The sequence below is a fragment of the Pleurodeles waltl genome, chromosome 2_1, assembly GCF_031143425.1.
Source record: "Pleurodeles waltl isolate 20211129_DDA chromosome 2_1, aPleWal1.hap1.20221129, whole genome shotgun sequence".
In the NCBI taxonomy this organism is placed as follows: domain Eukaryota; kingdom Metazoa; phylum Chordata; class Amphibia; order Caudata; family Salamandridae; genus Pleurodeles; species Pleurodeles waltl.
Genome location: NC_090438.1, coordinates 533,204,703 through 533,219,871, shown reverse-complemented (window position 1 = coordinate 533,219,871; position 15,169 = coordinate 533,204,703). Strand labels below are relative to the sequence as shown.

Below are 15,169 nucleotides of genomic sequence, written 5' to 3'. Positions count from 1 at the left end.
AGATTGTGTTTTCTTTATTAATATGCTCAAGACAGCCTTTTTAGCTTGTCCAGTAATAGTGATGCACACAGTAAAAGTTTGAAGGGAAGTTCATTTGTTGCTCCTGTTCCATGATAGAGCATGATTTTGCAAATGAATAGCTGTGGCAGGCAGGGCTTGAGGAATAAGTTGTTGTTCTGGTCATGAGGGACTTCAGTAGCTCTAGCAATTGAGGGCTAAGATTCTAGAGCTGGGCCTTACTTAGGTGAAATAAGGCCAATAATGTTTGATACAAATTCCAAGTCAGGCACTCTCAATGGCAGTCTATTTCAATGCAGACTTTGGTTATCAAAGATGTGTCCCTCACACTGTAAGGACAGTAGCATGAACAGGAAGGATACATTGTAACACCGCATGCACATCAAAGTGAGGCATCTGCCACTTTCAAATAGGCTGCCTTTGAGTGCCCCCAAATAGTACTTTATTATTTTTAGAAGTTTTGTCAGTGTTTGTTTTTTAGGGTAGTTGAGTGGGCAGTGTTTTAATTGAGAATATGTCAAAGATATATAGAATTTTCATTCATAGTATAAGATTTTCATTTATATATTTTAAAGATATTTAATTAAATGTTTATTTTATCCTTTTAAAGTCCATCAGATTCCCCATTGTTGCTTAGATTGGAGTGAGAATAGGAACTTCGACTCCTGCAAAGTCCAACATGTTCCCTACTATCACTAAGATTGAGTAAGACTAGTAAATTTAACTCCAACACTTGCCACATTCTTGCTAAGATTGTAGTGGGGATAATAAATCTGACCCCTACAAAGGACATCACTTCCCCTACTGCTGCTAAGATTGAAGTAGAATAATAAATATTTCCCCTTCAAGTCCAACTTTCCCTACTTTTACTTATTTTGCAGTTGAAATAGTGAATGTGAACCCTCCAAAGTCCAACACTTTCTCTACTTGTGCTTTCTTTGCAGTGGAACTAATAAATCTGACCCCTCTCATAATTTGACACTTTCCATTTGGTTGCTATAATTGAAATGGGAATAGTAAATCTGACCCCTTAAAGTCCAACACTTTTCCTACTATTGCATAATTATGAGAACTAGAATTTATTATATTTTTTTCTATTTGAAAACATTTTAAAAAAAATTAATAATAAAGTTAAAAAATGTAATTGTTTTATTTTACATTTACATTGTTTTGGTTTATTATTGTTATATACTTTGATATATGTCATTTATATATAGTTAATTACTTTTTATTATCATTACCGTTAATGTAATTTATTTTTATTAATTGTTTAATTTTTTTTAAATGTATGTTTAATTTTTTTTCTTCATCTTAAATATTTTAAATATTACATTTATTTTTTAAATTGCACTATTATTTTAATGTTAAAATTAAACTAAATATTATGCTATATATAGTAAAATCAATATACTTACCAGTTTTTTTACAATAATCTGGTCCATCAATTATTTTGAAGTTGACTACAAAATATGTAAACACAATATTTGGGTTCTCAATATTTATCAAACGATATTTGTCTACTGCAGTATTTTCTTTTTTCAAAATTATGTTATACAACCATTTCAAGATGTAGGAAATCATGTGCCCCCAGTGATTACAGCAGAAAAAATGAATGTTCCCTTTGGGATTCTAATACAGTAAGTGGAGCACTGAAGAGAACATTTTGCCATCAGAACTACATTTTCTTCAAATGTGGAGAAAAATGATTGTGCTATTGAGAAAGTGGGGAAATGTTACAACAGAGATGTACATCTGAAAGGCTGGAGAATAAATATTAAATTTTCAAGCCGGAGTCGCTGTAAAGATAACAATGCTGTGGCAGGCTAGGTCCTATAACAGACAGAGGCTGACACTGCACAAACTCTGTATGACACCGTACAAAATATTGCACAAAATGAACATACTTTTCTGAAATCCCCAATCTCTGCATGGACGACAATGCACCAAAATGCCAGGAGTAGCTGAAGTGACATCATAGGTTCTTTGACCTCCACTTTCACTTATATACACATACATACACACAAATTCATACTTATATATAAGCTCTCTCACAAAACACACTCTCTCCCACAAGCACGCATATAACGTGCATTTAAAAGCATGTTTCACTTACCTCAGCTGCCATGGAAGGGCATATTTCAGCTATTTGTACTCTACTTTTATTACACTAAGGGGCATATTTATACTCTGTTTGCGCCGGAATTGCGTCGTTTATTTTGACGCAATTCCGACGCAAAACTAACTCCATATTTATACTTTGGCGTTAGACGCGTCTAGCGCCAAAGTCCATGGAGTTTGCGTCATTTTTTTGCGTGGACACCTACTTTGCGTTAATGAGATGCAAGGTAGGCGTTCCCGTCTAAAAAATTGACTCAGAGGCATGTGCGTCGTATTTACACTCCCGGGCAAAATTCACGCCCGGGAGTGGGCGGGTCAAAAAAAATGACGTACGGCCGCTTTTGCGCCATTTTTTTGCGCCTGGACAAGGCAGGCGTTAAGGGACCTGTGGGCTCGGAAGGAGCCCAGAGGTGCCCTCCCATTCCCCCAGGGACACCCCCTGTCACCCTTGCCCACCCCAGGAGGACACCCAAGGCTGGCGGGACCCATCCCAGGGACATTAGGGAAAGTTCCGGTAAGTGTTTTTTAAAATTTGTTTTGTGGCATAGGGGGGCCTGATTTGTGCCCCCCTACATGCCACTATGCCCAATGACCATGCCCAGGGGAAAAAAGTCCCCTGGGCATGGCAATTGGGCAAGGGGGCATGACTCCTGTCTTTGCTATGACAGGAGTCATTTCTATGGGGGTTGGGAGTCGGAAAAAATTGCGCAAATCAGGTTGAGGTGAAAAATTTGCCTCAGCCTGACTTGCCCCATTTTTTGGCGCCCAAGCTCCATATCCCCCTACGCCGGCGCTGCCTGGTGTACGTCGTTTTTTTTCACGCACACCAAGCAGCGCCGGCGGCTAACGCCGGCTAACGTCATTGATTAAATACGGCACCCGCATGGCGCTTCAGAATGGCGTTAGCCGGCGCTAATTTTTTTGCCGCAAAACTGCGTTTGTGCAGTTTTGCGTCAAAAAGTATAAATATGGCCCTAAGAGTGCATAATGTATTATTATTCATTATTTGTGTAATTTAATATACAATTGACAGAAAACAAAGAGAGTGGAGCACTAACTGACGTCCATAAGGACGAGTTACCCCTGTGTTCCTGTCACTGAATTTGCCACCTCTGGGTGTCGCAAAGAAAGTGCCAGGGGTTGCACAGAATTATGTGGCTGAAGGCATATAGGAAGCTCAACGATAGAACATGTTATCATGAAATAGAAAGAATATATCTCGTGGAACTTAAGCACAATATTAGGATTGTCTTAAAAATTGGATGAGAAACAGTCTTGTTACATTGGGATGAGATATAGTTTCTCAAGAAAGATTTTCCATGTATTCCAACCTTGTATTTATTGCCCAAGATCTATAAGAGTGGTATACATCCTCCTGGGGCAGCCCATAGTGCCATAAAAACATCAATTTATGTGGATCATTTCTTGTTTCTTTTTGTACAAACCTTGCCTTCTTTTGTAAAAGATACAAAAGATTTAATCACAAAAATTTATAATTTGCATTGGGAAGAGAGTTATATAATGGTGTGTTTGGATGTGGAAAGTCTTTACACCAGTATAAGGCATGAGGATGATTTGCTCGCATTTAAACACTTTCTATGTGCTAGGAGTTAAAATTATTTCCAGCACACACACATGCCGTTAGAGATGTTAGCATGTGTCTTTCTGAAAACATCTTCATGTTTAAAAACAAATTGTTCAGGTGGATAGAGAAGAGGCCCTATCTAGAACTACATGTAAATGTATATCTGGGAAGGGTGAGTCAATCAGGTTTATTACAATGCATACTCAGAAAACACAGGATTTGCATTCTATACTTAGGAAAAGGTGGGATATTTGATCACAGGATCTGAGTCTCAGTGAGAAAATTGACTCATACACCTTAATTACATATCAGAGAAATGTGTCTTTATAACATCTGTTGGTGCATAGTTTTCTATCCCCCTTAAAATCAACCTGGTTGATTCGGGGAAAGGCTCTAAATCCTGCAGGAAATGCAAAGCATTGAGATATAGTGTAGATGTTGAAGAGGTTACCCTGACACACATTGTATATGCCATTGTATGTCTGTGTGACATGTGGTATATTGGGGTTACAATATTTCCATTACAACATATTTTGGAGCACTGGTGGGCCATTACAACCAGGGACCTGAGCTATGGTACAGTTAAACATTTTGTAGATCATTATCAAGGAGATTGGACCAAAACACAATTTCTGGCCTATATACAGTACCTAAATAGCCAAAGGGGGCAATAGAGTGGCCTCTCTTATAAGGCTGGAATCCAGGTTGACCCTACAGAGTGGATGTATAATTCCGACAGGAATGAATTCTGATGAGGAATTGGTGCTCATCTGTAGGCTATCTTTGTCGCCTGTTTGTAAAGATGTTGTATTTTAAAGAAGTGATCTGTAACTGTGGATTCAAATGATTTTGTTTGAAGTTTTCCTTCTGTAGTTTGATATTTTTATTTGTATTTCTTTTTTCTCAGAATTCATTTGATACTGAGTACGAGATGGGAAGGGCTCACGCTGATGCATTTCAGGAGTTATGGTGGTAATAATCAACCACTTGATAATAATTGATTAATAATGCATTCATGTGAAGGGATATGATATATTGAATTGAGGTACATGTGCATGAATTAGCTACTATAGCTTTACTTTGTATTATTGTATGCTGAGTTTTATATGAGCTACTACAGTCTTATTTTCTAAATTAGGTGTGACCGAAAATTATGATGAAGATACTGTTTCTATGTCAGTATTTTTCTGCCCTCACAGAATTTAAACTTCATTTGCCACTGAAAGTATTTCCCTTTTATGTTTTCATTTTTCAAGTCCTTTAATGTTACATTATGTATAGTTCTGTTTTTTAACTTTGTTTTAATTTGATGAATTAGGCATGATATTTTTGTGTGATGTATTTTTTCACTTTCATTTTACAATGTGATATAAGATTGTTTATAACGGAGTTGCAATGGTTACTGGTAATGGGATCAAGACCGTTCAGGCCGAATTGCGTTATTTGTTTTCCTTTTCTGAAACTCTAATAAACCAGAAGCATTTGCACCTCTTGTCTTTCCCACTTGAGGAAGGTAGGAAGGTGGGTTTTGATTTTTGTTATATATATATATAACAACAATAGTATTACTAATCAGCTGTTACCCAAACCTACGTCGATGGAAACACTTTGGCATGTTTTCATTTTCTTTAATTACAAAAATAAAGTAAAGGCTGCATTTTGTAGGAACTATTGGAGTGCTGCTTCTGTTTTTTTCAGGTTTACACACACACACACACACACTCAGCCTCCACCCCCCCCCACATACATATATAATATAGTTATGCCTGCATTTCCATAGGAAGAGCTTTTATTGTTTGCTTATCATTTTGTGCTCTTTGACAGATCTTCACAAAACCTTCCAAAAAAGTTCATTCACCTCGGCTCCTTCCTGGAAAGTTTCAGGGTGATCTGTCAAGTGGGGGCTGAGCAAAACAGTGGTCCCTGGAAAGTGATACCCAAAATCTACTCCAAATTGCACCAAAGATGTCAGGAAGCTAGACCTTGGTCCAGGAAGAGTGTTTTTTGTGATCTGCTGTAAATATGTTCAGTATGTTTTGAGATATTAAGGATGACAATTATTTGTATATCTGGAAGGTTGGGGATGAGGGTTCTGATTGGTCTAGGCGACTTCTTTCCTTTGGACCAACACGCTCCCACAGGAGTAAGGCTCCTGCGAGAGCAAGAGCTCTGACTGCCTGAAAAAAAGGTGCAGACAGCCATTACAGGACACTGGGGCCTTAGTCCCCAGTCCTAAAATGTTTTTTGAAAGGAGATCTAAGGGGGCAGAGCAGGAATACCCTGCTCTCCGTGTCATTATTGGCGAGGGAGATCCTGGAGGGACCCCTCTTGGGGCCAAAATGAGAAGAAAATAGTTTTTAATGCTGAGTTCCTATAGGACTCCTGTGGGATCGCGACATTTAAATATTTTATGAATTTGACTGCTGGCATTGGCCAATGCCCAAGGGTGATTAGTAGTAAATATTTGGGGGACATGAGTAAGGCACTGTCCTTGAGCTACTGTCAGGCCCTGGGAACATTTCCCCGGGGGCCAAATGCTGTATTACAGGGGCATGCAGCCCTCTCCCTCCCTGAGCCACCATTGGGCCCATGGAACCCCCAACCCACAGGTCTGCTTAGTAAATAATTCAGAATGAGAAATGCGGCCCCCCGTCCCATTACTTGAGATGATTTGTTTAAAAAGTCAGAAGGGGCTCACAGCACCCATCTCAAGCTACTTTTGGGCCTTAGGACCCTATTTTATGGGGCCTAATTTTTTAAAGAAGGGGATAGGCCCAACCTCTCTGCACTGGTAATCCCCCTGGGGATCTCAAGCCCCGGGACATGATATCACACAGTGTCCCAGGGAGCACATCCTGGGACACTGTGTTTCTCTTCCTGCACTCTCTTGGATTGGGATCTCCATTTGGCTCCTGCTGTGTGGGAGCAGTAGAAAAATGTTGATGCTGCCCGGGCAAGAGTAAAGGAAATTTACTGGCTTTCGCCAGCACTCAATTTTGAGTGGGAGCCAGCTTGAGCCGCAAATGCCCCCAACATAGTGTTTTGTGGGTGCCCCAGGTGGGCACTGGGGCAATCAAAAAAAGCTGTTGGGATTGGATTTCTGGGGCTGAAAAGGCTCGGTGAGGGGGCCATGCACCCTCTCCCCTCAATTAAAAAAGACCCCATGAAACAGGGGTGTGTCACCGGAGCCCGTAGTGGCTAGGAAAAGGGGGCCATGTGCCCCCCTCCCCCTAATAGAAAAATACAGCCCAGGGGCCCGTAGCAGTTTGGGGGAGAGGGGTCATAAACCCCTCTATGCTTATGAATAAATACAGCCCCAACGGCACAGACGAAGACCGTGTGCAGTGTAGGCGTGCTTGATGTGAGTTGATGTTAGCCAGAGCAGTCCCTGCATTAGGGTTGGCATTAGGTAAGGTAATAAAATATTACTCTACTTTAAAAAAAAATTAGAAATTCACAGAAAAAACACATTTTAAACTGACATAATAGTTACGTTTTAAACTCAAAAGACTACTGAAATTCACCAGTTATTGTTTTCTTGTTTAACTATAGCTCGTGACCTACGTAACTATAACTTGCGGCCTCACCATGCACAGCTACTTATCCTACATATTACCTCACTCTTGACATGTTCCATGATTAACATTGACAATATCACTGCAGCATTTTAAATGACATCATTGTTGAGAACATAGTTTTATCATCAATGATGGGCCTGATTTGGAGATTGGCGGAGGGAGTTACTCTGTTACAAATGTGACGGATAGTTTGTCTTCCGTATTACAATGCCATTGTTGCCTATGGAGATCATAATATGGCGGATGGGATATCTGTCATGTTTGTGATGGAGTAACCCATCCGCCAAACTCTAAATCAGGCCCTATGTCTTTTCAGATTTTGCAGTTATGTTATCAATGATGTTATAAAAAAATATCATGAGTATTGAAATAAAGTGCAGGGCAAGGGCACATGTTATACTTTGTCAAAAGGTCAGAAAAGCAAAATATAAAAAGCTGGCCTAATGGCTTTATCAAGGGTTCAGTGCATCAACAAATATTAAGTGGACCTATTGTCTTTGTCAAAAAGTGACCAATAACTATAATCAAATGTATATTTTACAAATTCACACAATGCAATATTTAATAGAAGTGATTCTCATGAAATATTTCAAATAAAGCCTTCCAAATAAAACGTCAAGCTGTCTTCAAGTCTTATTTTAATAACTATTTACAGGCCACAAGATGAAAACCCAGAACTCACCACAAGGGGTCCCTGCACCCAAGCTCCAGCTCAGGCGGATAAAAGAATTACGGTAAGCTTTCTTGGGGTCAAGGATTCAATGACCCAGGAGATTTCCAGGTTTTCTTTTTAATGTTGCTCGGGGGCTGCTGCATTGCTTTGCAATACCCAACAACATTAAGGAAAATTGCTGATGGGGCACCACAAGGAAGAAAAAAAATATTTTACAAAAACCCAGGGGCTTTATGGGGTGCTCCTTGCGTGTTGCAGTGATTAATAAATGAACAGCTCCTTCTGCTTACATAGTTTTTGCTATACTTTTTATAAAGTGGGTGTTCTGATGCCAATCGTGGGCATCTACAACATATCCGCATGTTGTCTACCTCAAGGAAAGGAAAGCACTGCAGGCCAAGCCAGATGCCTAACCAACCCTCATACCGGGTGCCAAAAGGAGCCGCCATTTTATTTTTTTAAGGGGGGTGCCCCAGTGCCCACTTGGGTCATCCACCAAAGCCTTGATCATCAGGGTCTGTGCAAGAGCCCAAGGCCTTCACAGCATTTTTGCAAAGTGGGTACTACACTGCCCACTCCGGGGCACCAAAACCAGCCATGATCATCGGAGGCCACAGGGGAGCCCCAATGCCCCCAAGGCCCCGGCCATCTCCACCAGTCAACGCACATTGGTGTGCAGCTGAGGGCTGGCTCTTTTAGTGTGGACAGGATTTGCTTTCAATCTCCTTGGCAAAGAACTGCAGAGTCCGTGATGATAGGGCCCAGGGACACTACAGGGGTCATTGGACCCGGGAGCATTGTGTATCCATGGCCCATGTACATCTTGGGAAGAGGGGCCACATGCTCCCTCTCTTCGAAATTAAAAAAATGTATACATTTAATTTTAAGTATCAAACTAATTTAATGTATTTAGTATTATTCCCTGGTGAGTTATTTTAAATTCTGTCTTCCATTGTTTGCTACTGGAGTGTGTTGCAGTAGCAGAGGTTGACTATGTGGGGTGCTTAACACACTACAAGGCTGGACTGGAGGGATGTGCATTTTATAGTTTGTGATTAGCACTACTTTAGTACTACCTTATCTACTACAAAAGTTTGTAAATTGTGACCCATGTTTTTAATTTCTACTAACTCTCATTTAGTCAACATATTTGCTTGTGAAACAAGACTCTAAATTCACAACTTTGGAAATGTTAATGCCAATAGAATGCATAGTGATTTACTGGTAGAGAAACCAAATGAATATAGCAATTTACATAACTTAATGATTTATTAACATATTTAGCAAAATGTAATATTTAATATGAAGGTTTATCATTCATCAGTGAATGGAGAAATACAGATACTGGTACATAATGCATGCATGTGATGCTTGTGAGTAAAATAGAATTCCCATTGTGCTATCTGTTCAAATTCAAAAGAATAGTTAAGAGCTTATTAAATACATAAACACTTTCTATATTGGAAGTGCCTTCTCAACATGAAGCCTTCCCATGTATGTGTACTTAATTAAATACATGAATAGTCTTGAAAGTAGGGGGCTGTTAAGATGTGCTATTTCAAAGGGCAAGGAAAGCAGACAAATCTGTAATTCAATTTTTGCCAACAAAACTGGATTTCATTACAACAGAAGAACTAGAAACAATTGCGACACTGGCAGCCGAATCTTTAAGACAGCCTGGCCAAAATCCTGAACTTTTAAACTAAGTACTCGGAAGGAGCTCCACTTCAAAATGACTATTTGTGATATAAAAACTTGAATGAGTGATTCTAGAATAATACAAGACATGGAGAAAGGCAATGGTATAACATCCAAGATAAAATGATACTCTTTATAAGGATTTCATAATGAAGGTACATTTAAAGTAGACTGTGATAAATACAACTGTGAAATAAAAATAGAAACATTCAAATTACAGTAACAACTGGTCCCACTGAAAATATTTTTATCTGGAAGGGGATAGAATATTGTTTTGAAAGGGCGGAGCTAGATAGTACATTGTCCCGTTTAGGTCTTGAGGTTAAGCAGTATGGAACAGAATGACAATATATGGTACTACAGGACTACAAACGACATAATTGGAGATTAAATAATACTTTTGCATGAGTCTGTCTTAAGATAATAAACAATAAAAATAACAGCAAGACCTACTGTAAAATATGTTCTCACATTACGCTACCATACATAGTGAGCTGTACTAGTTTCAGGTGAACTTATTATATCACCTATTTATTTCTGATATTTTCTTATTTATTCTTTAAAATGGTAGGTTTCTAAAATTTGCTAAGAACAACACTAAAGAAATACAAGTGAAATAAGTCTTAAAAAGGTGTTCCAATTTCTTGCTTCAGTACCTTAGTCTATGTGAACATGCTGCAAAAAAAGTCAATATAAAAGCTCTTTTGGTAGATAGCCAGGGCATAAGTTGCAGGTTCAATTTAAAAGTGATTAATCCACAGAAAAATTATACGTATGTATGATTTTCCTTCACTATGGTCGATGTTAAACCTGGCCTTTTTTGGCGTGGTTGCCCCTGACTTTTTGACTTCTCACCTCCTGTTTTGACTGTGTGGTGGACTTCGATTTTGCTGACCAGTGCTAAAGTGCATGTGCTTTGTGTCTAAAACTTGGTATGATTGATTTACACCTGCTTGGCATATTTAATTTACCTGAAAGTCACTTGTAAAGTGGTGTACCTTATACACAGGGCCTGTAAATTATATGCTACTAGTGGACCTGCAGCACAGATTACTTCACTCACAGAAGCAGCCTTCCAAACCTGCCTCATGTCTGCCACTGCAGTGTCAGCATGCACAGTGTAATGCCACCTTAAATTTGCATTTCAAACTACTTGCCAAGACCTAAACTCACATTCTATTACATCTAAATCACCCCTTAGGTAGACCCTAGGTAGCCCTATGGGCAGGGTGCTGTGCTTGCAAAAGGGAGGGAATGTACTTTTATGTTTTTCATGTCCTATTAGTGACAGTCTATTATGTTTTTTTATTACTGTGAGGGCTGCGTCTCATATAGGTTAGCATAGGGAATTCCCTTATATACTATTACGTGGTAATTTCTGATCTGAAAGGATTGGTGTTGGCTTGTTTGGTATGTTTGTAATGATGGTGAGAAATCCTGCTTTCTAGTGTAGTCGGATTTTAGAAATGCCACTTCTAGAAGGCACTTGGGCTACTCTGCTGTGAGTTCTACGATGCCAAGTGGTGCCAAATCTAGTCCTGGACCCTTGTCGGTGAATGTGGTGCTACAATACAAGAACTGACACAATGACAACAGTGCGTCACTTTGAACTTATACATCATGCTGAAGAAACGTTGCATTGCCGCTGCTTTCACCGGAGCTGCTGACACCACTCGCCAACTGCACAAAACAATGACCCCAACTTGCAAAGTAGCACCAACGCCTCAGAACCATTACTCATCGCTTCTGGACAAAGATGCAACAACTATATTGCCCGATCAGGAGATGACGCATGGCCTGTAGGCGTGACGCATCCCCTCCTCCGGATCAACGCATTGTCACTGAGCATCGATGCAACAAAGGCACTGTCAGCTGGTCTGCATGACTCCTGTACCCAGCCTGTGCTCCATTGCAGTCAGACTCCACCTTTCAATTTGCCCTGATTTAGCATGACCAGATAGTTCCGGTTGGAGCTATTTTTTTCTATGCACTGCATTATGATTGAATATTTGAAAATTCATAACTTGACTTGTGTATGTTGGATTTTTGTTGTTTTGATCCTGTTTGACTCAGAACAATATTGGCTGCTTTTCTAACTGGTGTTGAGTCCTTTTGTGGTGGTTTCACTGCGTTACTATGTGGGTGCACAAATACTTTCCACGTTGCCTATTTAGTTTAGCCGGACTGCTCCGTGCCAAGCTCCAGGGGGTGAGCACAATAACCTTTTAGTGTGTATCTTACTTGGCCTGACTGGGATTGTGGTCTTTACTTGGATAAAGTATAAACCTCTGCCAACTAGAGACCCAATTTCTAACAGTGGAGAAGATTTAGTCAGTGGATACTTTTGATGTAGCAATTCCACTACAAGTTTGAGGCCTTCATATGCCACTGAAATCCCATAGTAGACTTAATCCAATTTTATAGATTTGTGTTTCTGGAAGCGGAATGATAGAGATTATCCACAGCTTTCACAGCCCCCTCAAAATTATAAATTTGATGAAAGTAGGTATCATTTTTTGGTTCTATGCGGGAATGCAGGAAAATGTTCAGGTGAAATACTGGAATGACGAACCCTGCTTTGACACATTTCTTCTTATATAGTACGTTACCAAGTATACAGTAACATATACTGCACAGAATGTAGATTTACTTCTCTTCCACTAACTTCAACCCTAAGGCAAATCCTAGCTGCTCCCCATCACTAATCAATCCTAATTCTAACACTTACTATTACTTTTCCTATTGTCCCTAAAGCCAAAATGCTAGTCTTCAGCATACTACTAATCCTAAAACTTTCTCCTTCACTATAGTTGACCTTTACCGCAAAACTGTCACTTATTCTGTCATTAATTTTAGAGATTACCTATCTCAGGCACATACATTAACTACTGGACAAATGTTTAATTTCTAAAGTATGTTGATGATTCCAGGACATCTCCAGGATGATTCCAGGATGCAGTTATCTTTTATTGTTGAACATTGCATAGATATGACAAGTGTAAAATGTAGGTACCTACAAGTTACACCATCCAAGTGCACTGCTTACAAAACTTACAATGGGCTTTTAAACTTCCTCCGTAGGAGGTAATCAATTATGTCAGGATCTGTCTGCAGCAGGCGCATGAGGACTTCGTTCTGCAGTTCTGGAGACACCTAAAAGAAAGCATGTGAAATCTGGTTCAATTACTGCAAATTGTCATGCAGTTTATATCACCATGCTATCTTTAACTGTAGGTTACTGAAATTGCTTAGTTGCCTATTTAATCAATAAGACATTCACATTCATGTGATTCACTCAGCAGATTCAAGAATCATAGGATTCCTCAACCAAACTCATACTCCCTCCTTCCATTCTGACTGTTGCAATCTTAAAAACACTCAACTGAAAATCAAAAATTACGCTATAATCAATTCATATAACAATTGCATTAATTATAGGATAAGATCATTAATGACAGCAATAATGATAACAAAACAACAATATTAATAAAAATCATGATAATACATAATCAATCATATATATGATAATATTAATGCCTTTATTTTTTTAGTTACGCTTACAGTAACAAGCTGTGTACACATTTCAAATGTCATTTACACATGGACAAATCAACACGTACTTTAATTTCAGTAAAGGCAAAGTTATGTTTTGTATGTAACTACCTGACCAATACCTCATCTGAATTAGCTAATAATGTTTCTATGTAGTTTTATTTCAAGAGAAGCACATCTTTTATTAATCAAGTATCAAGGCTTGTTTTGATTTTCTTAGATTTATTTCTGTTCAACAAATGCATTTTGTTTCAAAATCTGTGTGTGTGTGTGCATCCAATCTTTCATTGCACTTTAAGAAATAAATGGTTTTGTGCACTGCAAAAAGCAGCAAGTCCACAGGTCCATTTACAGTTGACTACATTCCTTCAAAAAATGCCAAATCTTGAGGCTTTCTGAGAGGATAAGGGGTTTTAATGAGGTGAAGTCAATCATCTTACAATTAAATTTGTTGGTGTTTTTCCATCTTCAGTTTATGCTTCCGAAGCTTGACTTCACCACAATGAATGACCTCATTTGTCACCACATGAGACATTTCTCAATGTTATTCATGGCCCAAAAACTTGACCAATCACTCAATTTTTTATCGAAATGCCTAATTATCTCTTATTCTTCCGTAGCCACTTCTCCCAAAGAATGTTCACCCCAAAATCATCTCAGTTCTACAGAAAGGTTCATATAATTTGCATGATTATGCTTCAGACCACTGTACCCCACTCCAAACTTTTCTTCTGTCATATTGGACCTCAAATGCTATTTAATTATCTTCCTTAATATGCACATATTTCTTCCCCTTTCCACTAAGTGCTCCTTCTCCACTTTAAGTTTCCTAAATATGAGACATTTCCTTCTGCACCTCACTAGCGTCTGTGCTCATAATTCAATTGTCTTTATTAAATGTTCCTAAATCTTCTTTATTTGCCTCCTCTGCAAATGAAGATAGCAAATCATGTTTGTTTACTTGAAGTATTTTCTACAGTGTAAAATATTGCTTTGCACCCAGGTCACGAATATATACCCGTCTTACTGCATACTTGTAGCCCCAGGAATAGTCACACACAAGCAATTCAAATGTTATGGGATTGCTAGAGAAGCTTCTTTAACAAAGTAGTTCAGAGGCCAGTAACAAAGCCCAATTTTGGGGGTACGTATCAGACTAATCAGATCAGCTATACAGGACCAAGGAATAGATGATAGCTAAACCATTTTGACTGTATAGCACCACAGGTAAACGCATTTTATTTGAGAACCTAACAGAAGTCATACATTAGAAAGTTCCTGGGTTGGTGTATATGGTTACAATACTGTTGCCTAATTTAAATGGAGAAATTCAGACAGATCATACAAGCAAGGGACCTTCCATGAAGTCAGAAATCTGCCATCCATAAGCATATTTGAATGGAGGGATGTAGGGAAATCAATTTAAAGTCCTTTTAGGATGCTAGTGACATTTCCGCAATCTAGACCCTGTTAAAATGCACTGTGCAATTCCACCTTTATAACCTCCAGCTGATAAGAAAACTTAAACAAGAAATCACGGCTTTACATTATTTGCAAATCCTTTGGGAATCTTTGGTGTGAAAGAACACATATCCATATTTGTTCGTACATGCTGTAAAATATCTGGGTTCAGAAGAAATATTATTACAGAATGATGAGGCATAAGCAATATGCACATTTTCACTTTATAACTGTTAAACATTGACATTGTTGTTTGTATCTGAGTGAAGGAATTTTAGAGGAAATCATTCTCTGCAGCATAGGCGAGTTAACAGATAATGTAATTTGTTACCTAATGTTCATAAATGAACAACATGACAACTAGCTTGGAAAATGGTCTTCTACCTGCATGTTCACAAGTAATCAGTTTTTGCGTATTGTCCCTAATTAGAACAGTATAATTCTATGGCTTATGATTTGAATCAACTTGGATTTCCATTCACAGTT

The 15,169-nt window shown here is 38.7% G+C and overlaps 1 protein-coding gene across 1 annotated transcript in view; it reads right to left on the bottom strand.

The window, feature by feature from the left end:
• Positions 1 to 15,169, bottom strand: part of LOC138259982 (rho GTPase-activating protein 6-like) — a 560,497-nt gene that overhangs the window by 47,187 nt on the left and 498,141 nt on the right. The window contains exon 10 of the mRNA XM_069208018.1: positions 12,726 to 12,823. Coding sequence (XP_069064119.1) covers positions 12,726 to 12,823 — 98 coding nt within the window. The remainder of the gene's footprint in view (positions 1 to 12,725; positions 12,824 to 15,169) is intronic.